The sequence below is a fragment of the Montipora foliosa genome, chromosome 1 (genome assembly GCF_036669935.1).
Source record: "Montipora foliosa isolate CH-2021 chromosome 1, ASM3666993v2, whole genome shotgun sequence".
NCBI classification, from domain to species: Eukaryota; Metazoa; Cnidaria; class Anthozoa; order Scleractinia; family Acroporidae; genus Montipora; species Montipora foliosa.
The window spans coordinates 15,355,071-15,362,570 of record NC_090869.1 but is presented as its reverse complement, the minus strand read 5'-3'; the positions used below and the strand labels follow the sequence as shown (position 1 = coordinate 15,362,570).

At 41.3% G+C, this 7,500-nt stretch overlaps 1 protein-coding gene and 1 pseudogene across 1 annotated transcript in view; one reads left to right on the top strand and one right to left on the bottom strand.

The window, feature by feature from the left end:
• LOC137981736 (serine/threonine-protein phosphatase 4 regulatory subunit 2-like) overlaps window positions 1–221 on the top strand; it is a 1,495-nt pseudogene extending 1,274 nt beyond the window's left edge.
• Window positions 222–3,809: 3,588 nt separating this feature from the next.
• LOC137990920 (allene oxide synthase-lipoxygenase protein-like) overlaps window positions 3,810–7,500 on the bottom strand; it is a 23,939-nt gene continuing 20,248 nt past the window's right edge. Inside the window, exons 12-14 of the mRNA XM_068836041.1 lie at window positions 6,500–6,711; window positions 5,785–6,132; window positions 3,810–4,243 (exon numbers count right to left, since the gene is read on the bottom strand). Of these exons, the coding sequence (XP_068692142.1) occupies window positions 4,064–4,243; window positions 5,785–6,132; window positions 6,500–6,711 (740 nt within the window). The 3' untranslated portion in view covers window positions 3,810–4,063. The remainder of the gene's footprint in view (window positions 4,244–5,784; window positions 6,133–6,499; window positions 6,712–7,500) is intronic.

Genomic DNA, 7,500 nt, shown 5'->3' with positions numbered 1-7,500 from the left:
TCCTGGTCGTTTGGCTCGTCCTAATTCGGGGACATGTTTCGCGTGCGGTAAACCTGGCCACTGGCGTGCATCTTGTCCTTCAATGGCCCAGCAGCACACAACACCAAAGTGACTAGAGGACCCCGACAACTCAGGTGTAGTTCTTTCCTCTGTTGATATTAAAGTTAGCAGTTCGCCCTTGCAATCGGAACTAGACGGTGTCCTTGATTTAGATTCTAGTTCTTCCTCTTGTGCTGATTGTCTTATACTCGATTCCATTAAAGATTCAGGCCCACTTGCGGTCGATTTGACTGTTCATCGGTGCGCGGCCGTCTTAGAATGTTTGTCAATTTTTGGTGTACTTTGGAAGTTTCGCACTTCACTTTGAATGTTATGATGCAGGGTTATAAAATTCCCTTTTTTCAACTTCCAACACCTTTTACCAAGGGCAACAACACTTCTGCACGTGAGAACAGTGACTTTGTTTCCCATGCTGTCAACGATTTACTTCGCTTCGACTTAATTGAAGAGGTAACTTGTAAGCCTAATATTATTAAGCCGCTTTCAGTCTCGATCCACAGTTCGGGAAAGCAACGGCTAATTTGGATCTTCGACATGTCAACCAGTTTATTTACGGTTAGGGTTATTTATTTACGGCAATGGTGTTATTGGATATAATTATTGGTGTTATTGGTATTATTGGTGTTATTTACGGCAATGGTGTTATTGGATATGAGCAAGGCTTTCGATAGCATCAGTCATGAAATTCTGTTACTTAAGTTGAAGGATGTTGGCGCCTCTAACACCTGTCTCCAGTGGTTCCGCAGTTACCTCAGTGATCGCCAGCAAGTTGTAAGGATAAACTCTACGTTGTCCGAGTCCCTGCCACTAAGTAGTGGTGTCCCACAAGGTAGCATCCTGGGCCCACTCCTTTTTAGCATTTATGTAAACGACCTTCCTGCTGTTCCACAGAAATGCATTTCCCATAGCTACGTAGATGATACAAAGCTTCAAGTCTCCTTCAAGCTTCAGAACAAAGACATTGCCGTGGCAGAAATGAATGAAGATTTATTTAAAGTGTGTAACTGGTGCTTCAGAAACTATTTACTGCTAAATCCTGATAAATCCAAACTTATGGTGTTTGGTACCAGAAAAATGCTACCCAAGCTTCAAGATATCACCCTATCTTTATTAGGGAAGGACTTATCACCTAGTGAAACTGCAAAGGACCTGGGAGTGTTATTGGACCCTCATTTATCGTACAACAATCACATTATTAAGACCGTTTCGTCATGCATGTCTTCTCTCGGGCAGATTAACCGCGTCAAACATGCATTCGACAGAAAGACCCTTTTGATAGTTATTAATGCCTTAGTTTTTAGCAAATTGTTTTATTGTTCGAACGTGTGGGCCAACTGCTCGAAGTTAAATATCGACAAATTACAATCGGTACAAAACTTTGCGTGTAGAATAGTAAGTGGAATTCGGAAATATGATCATGTTACGCCTGAACTGAAACGCCTTAAGTGGCTTCCAGTATCCAGTCAGCTTTATTATCGAAATACCATTTTGGCTTTTAAATGTATGAATTGTCGTGCCCCTGAATACCTGAGCACTATTTTCACCAAACGTTCTGATGTAAATAGTTATACAACCAGGAGTTCCCAATTTTTAAATATCCCTCTTTTTAAAACTGCCTCTGGTCAGAGAACTTTTTATTACCGAACTGTTAGCATATGGAATTCCTTGGAATCTAATTTGAAACTTTGTAGCAACGAAATAATCTTTAAGAAGCGTTTAAGGAACAAACTGCTAAGGGATTTTTTAGGAAGTGATTGATATCGTGATAAGTAGTTATGTAATTGATAGTGATGATTGCTTATTTTAATCTTGTAAATACGTACGATTGGTTATTTTGATCTTGTAAATAATTTAAATAATTATGTAAATTATTATTTTATAATTATTATTGTTCCTGAAAAGCCCCTTTGGGGAGGTTCAATAAAGTATGTATGTATGTATGTATTTACAAGGAGAAGTTTAAATGCGAAGACCTGAGCGTCACCACACAGATATTTAGTCGCAATTATTACTTGTTCAAATTTGACCTTAAGTCCGGTTACCACCATGTTGAAATTTTTCCGGACCACAGAAAATTTCTCGCCTTCTCTTGGGATTTTGGCACTGGTGTATACAGATATTTTCAATTTTGTGTGCTCCCTTTCGGGCTCTCTTCCACAGCAAACTGACGAGCGCATTCAAAAGTTAACCGCTGGCCTTGTTGATCTGTCGTCTCGTCCGCCTCCCCGCAAAGTCCATGTGAGAAGCGTCGCCAGCGTAACGGGTCAAATCATTTCCCTCTCTAGCTGTGTGGGTCCCGTTGCCCGTTTAATGACTAGATTTCTTTTTTCGGTTGTTAACTCGGCCCACTCCTGGGATAACGAAGTTTTTCTTTCAGATGATTTTCTTTCAGAAATCATTTTCTGGAACAACAACGTGGTCCCCCTAAATGGAAAGGTCTATTGGTCGACTCACCCCCTTCCGGTCAAGGTCACGTACTCAGATGCCTCCAATTCGGCTTGTGGTGCTTTCGTAGAGAACTCTAATTTAGTGTTTCATCAGAACTGGTCTCCTGAAGAGAGTGCCCAAAGCTCCACATGGAGAGAGCTCAAAGCTGTTTCTCTCGCAGTGGAGGCTTTCGCCAATCACTTTTCTGGTTTTAAGGTTTTCTGGTGCACCGATGACCAGAACGTCGAGTCTATAATTGTAAACGGTAGTAGGAAAGCTGATTTGCACCAATTAGCCCTCCTAGTTTTCCAGATCTGTCTTACGTTTCACATATTACTGAAGGTTAAGTGGATCCCTAGGGATCTTAACGATAGGGCTGATGCTATTAGCAAATTTATTGATCATGATTACTATACCATTAATGATGCGATCTTTCAAAGAATTGACCATTTTTGGGGGCCCCATACTGTTGACAGATTTGCTTGTTCCTATAATGCTAAGGTACCAAGATTTAACACGAGATTTTTTCAGAATGGTTGTGAAGCAGTCGATGCATTCTCCCAAGACTGGGGGCACGATAATAATTGGATTTGTTCCCCAGTGTGTTTGTTAATTAGAGTACTGAAGCACATGGGATTGTATAACGCGAGAGGCACTGTTATCCTCCCCTTGTGGAAGTCCTCCTGCTTTTGCACGAAGTGCAATAAAAACTGCGACCGCTGTAATTAACTCCCCCCCCCCCCGCGTTTTGTTACCATCTCAGCCTTGTTTTACTCGTATTCAGCGTAATTGCTTCAAGTCTTTTGCACTTAGTTTATGGACTGCTGGTCATGACGTTCCCATGACGTTCCAAAACAACTGCCAAACAATTATGGACTTGATTCATAGTTTTGCTTGCTCATGACGCGGCAATTGTATCGCGTTAAGAATCTATTCAGTATTGTTGGTAATTAAAGGAACCCGTTCGTGGTTCATTTTCCTTATTCTCGTTTTCAGTCTGGATTTTGGTCACCCCGGGACAAGCCGCTCGACGTCTCGCTCAAGGGACTGGAAGATCGATCGAAGACGACGGTGCTCTCCTCCAGAGAAAATGGAACTGTAGTGGCTTACAGTCGTGCTTTCCGCAAGTGGAAGCAGTTTGCGCTTGATAAGCTAGATGGGAACGCGTTCCCCGCTTCCCCTTTTTATGTGGCTTTGTATTTGCAACATCTTATAGGGGAAACACATTCCCCTAGCGCAGTCGATTCCGCTTTCTATGGCTTAAAGTTGGCCCATGACGTGACGGGAATTCCCTCCCCAACTGATGATCCGATTGTTGAGGCCGTAAGGTCGGCGTCAAAGAGAATTCTTGGTAACCGTGCACTTAATCGCAAAGAGCCTATTTCACCTACTTTAATTCATGACATTGTTAAGAAGTCAGGTTAGTTTCGTAGTGATATGAATAACGCGAACTCGTATTTTTAAATGAAGTCCTCGTAGCCGTCGTCGTCCTCGTTTCGTAAGCTCCCTAATTAAAAAGAGGTGACGTCAACGATGTCTCTTTGTCATAACTGCGTAATTATCCATGCGAATGACATTAAATGGCAATACTGTTTGGTATTCTCTCCGGTAGCAAGTACGCGTAAGGAAACTTCAAGGTCTCATTTCGTTTTTTGATTGATCTTGAGAGGCGATGGAGCTTTCCCTGAAATCGCAAAATGGCTTCCCTTGCGGTCATTTCCGTGAAGCCGTTGTCCGCATAGTCACCAAGGAAACGCTGGAAGCGAAGTGAGAGAAAAAATTAAAACTTATTGTGTTGGATATGAGGTAGTAAATTGCCATCTAAACGAAGTGTGTCGAGGCTTATTTCCCTTTCGTAAACGGTCGTTGCCATTTGAAAAGGTCGTTGCCATTTCTCAGAACGGTCGTTGCCATTTGAAACGGTCGATGCCATTTTCTTAGCTCTGAATTACACTCATTAGGTCTAAGAACTCAAAGGTTTCGGTTACTGGGAGTTGTGTCTCGCTGGTCATATGAGTTAGGGTTCTGGTTAGGGTTCTGTTAATTAGGGTGAGGGCTAAGAACCCGAGTTCGAGTCTTGAGATTTTCGGACTCTTTTTTTCCTCCAGTTTTTCTTTTATAAATGTTTTTTTTTCCTTTTTTGTGTTAATTTTCGTTAATATTTTTTCTTAGTTTGTTTCTTTTAATTTTCTTTGAAGTGAAGTGTGTATAGTCGCCCGTTATAAATGGCATCGACCGTTTCAAATGGCAACGACCGTTTCAAATGGCAACGAACGTTTACGAAAGGGAAATTTGCTGCGCCGAGTTGGCTACATTTGGTTTTCACGTTGCGTTATCGGTACCATGTTGGCGGAACGAAAACAAAAGACCGGTTAGACTTTCATATACTGGACTAAAATGGATGAAAGAACCATTGTCGTTCCGATTAGGCCTTGCTAATTAGGTTTGTTATGTTCGCTTTGTTCTTGTTTTATGGGCATTTAATTATTTTGGATCCGGTGTACGAAAGAACAGCCAAAAGATCTCTCATTAGCTTCTTTTATTCGTCCACCAGCAATTGCACATTACACCAAAGTCAAATCGATCTCCATAAGTTGGTTACAAACCACCCAAAACAATTTCATATCCAACATGGGCGAACTGAATAATTGCCTTATAAAATTCAATTCTGAACTCTGAACTCTTACAAAACAACCGGCGCAACCAGTTTCCATACAAGGCCAATCGGTATACTCATAAGCCCATTACTCGGAGCTTCCATCTCCCATATCGTCTCAGTCAACCCTGTCTCGTATCTTTTATTTTTGGAAGCACCTCCCAGGGCAATTTTCGTGGGTGTTTTCACAATAGCCAATTATAGGAGGCCTATGTCCATCCACCGCTTACGTCACATGCAGCACACCCGAAACACGAAGGTATTTCAAAACATAGCAGTTCTAAAAATAAAAAAACACGGGACAGGGTTGACTCTGAAGGGAACAATACGTATGGAAGCTCCAGCTAAGGGAATCCTGGCGTACTAGAAACGAAATATCCACCGAAGTGGAAGTGAATATTCTCTACTTTCACCAACATCGGCAAACCAGAATAGATAGCTTTTTTGCTTATCGTCTCCGAGCTAACGCTGGTGTGTTTGTTTGTGTATTAACATTTATACTACGAAATCAAAATTCATGCAAAAAAATCATGAGTACCAATGGAGAGAACAGGAGTATCATTTGTAAGTGAAAATCTGGATATGTTGGGGTACCGTTTTAGCATTGTATTCGTAGGAAAAATATCCCTCTTATTGCTTACCTGATCAGGAAAAATACGAGTCAAGTCGAACACCGTTGCTATGGTAACTCCTGCCTGATGCTTAGTGGCAAGGCCTTTCATGATATCTTTCTCAGTCAATACGCCTTTCTGTGTGGGAGGTGGCTGCCGCATGAGGGCGGGGGAATTCGGCGGGAAGCCAAATGTATCCATTTGCGAGAAATTGAAGGCTGCGTGCTGACACGAGCAAGTAAAAATGACAATTGTGAGCAAGTGGATGAGCTGCTCAACGGTTTTCAATGAAGAGGGAAAGCCGTGATCACTTTCACCTTCTCTGATTGGATAACCGTTGTCGTGGAGATCCAGAATCCAAGCCTGCAGTTCCGTGTCCTGCGGAGTAAGAAAAGTAACTGTCGAATGTATTTTTAATTTAAGGACGAATTTTGGAGTGGCTTTTGAAGAAAACGTCGAGTCTCGTTGGCGGAGAGTGAAACAAGAAATTTGGTCTTATGAAACGAGTTGATAAGGGCAAATCAACAATTTTTTGCTTTTGACAAGCCACTGAAAATACTTGGTGAGTTCAAATTGGGGTCCAGGCGATATTGGGGTCTAGGCGATAAGTGCAACATTCAGAAACTCAAATCAACGAGAAGTGACTTGTTTAATTTCCATCGCCTTTTGTGATTGATCGAAGTATGAACATTGGGTTTGGTGTCGTGAAAATAGATCAAAATTAAACTTCACTTTTTCGAGATACCTTCTCCATTTCTTCATCTGACTGATAATAAATTGACATGAGTTTTGTGACGAATTCCTTGATGGCGTTCCACAGCTTCAAGGCATCGTCTCGGTAATGGAAACCTGGGAGTTTATCCGGGTCGTCTACACCTCGCTCTTTTAGGACTTTAGGTAGATCATACGATGACAGATTGATAGTCTTGTAGTACTTCTTCATCAGTTCGATATGACCTAGAGTGAGCAGTAGAAAATTCGAGGTTAAGCCCTTGACACACGGTTTAACACAGTGCGTCATTTGTTAATGATCAAATGTTGAATTTCAAGTCGTCTGCCTCTTGAGACTAATTGAAACTTGTTAATTTAAACAGAGTAGAACTTATTTCTGTTTTCCTTCAACGTCGTTAAACAATGCCCAACTTGTTGAAGGGCCTATTTCCCACAATTCAACTAGACTGCTAGCGGTTCCTTTTTAGAGAAAAGGCGGGCAAAACAGCAAAGGTCAAATGCGGTCTCAGTTTGAATCCATTTTTACTAAGGATAAATTTCACCAAGGATGAATATGCACTCTACCTAGTTTAAATCAGCTATCATAGTAACTAAGGGAGTAAAGAACTGCAGTATGCTCTTACCGGTACTCGAACTTGGACCCTCCAGGTTTGTAGACAAGTTCTCTGTCTTCACCACCAACGAGCCAAATTCATTCTTTGTGAAATTTAGACTTTCTATAATTATCTGGTTCATCGGGCACGAATTTATAGGAATGGCTAATTATAAAATGTACTTTCAGTATTAAGTGCTGGTTTATTAGTTGACTGATTAGCATGTGCCACTATTGCAAAAATGTTCAAAAAGATTCCTTACATCCGCAGTGCGAGCCTCAAAATGCGCGTTTAAATTAGATTATTCCCTAATTTCACGAGTATACCAATTCATTAGCTATTAATACCATGGGTAACAAATTACGTTAGTAAGACGCCCCTTTTACACTGTAGGAAAAGTTGCCATGGAAACATTGTAATT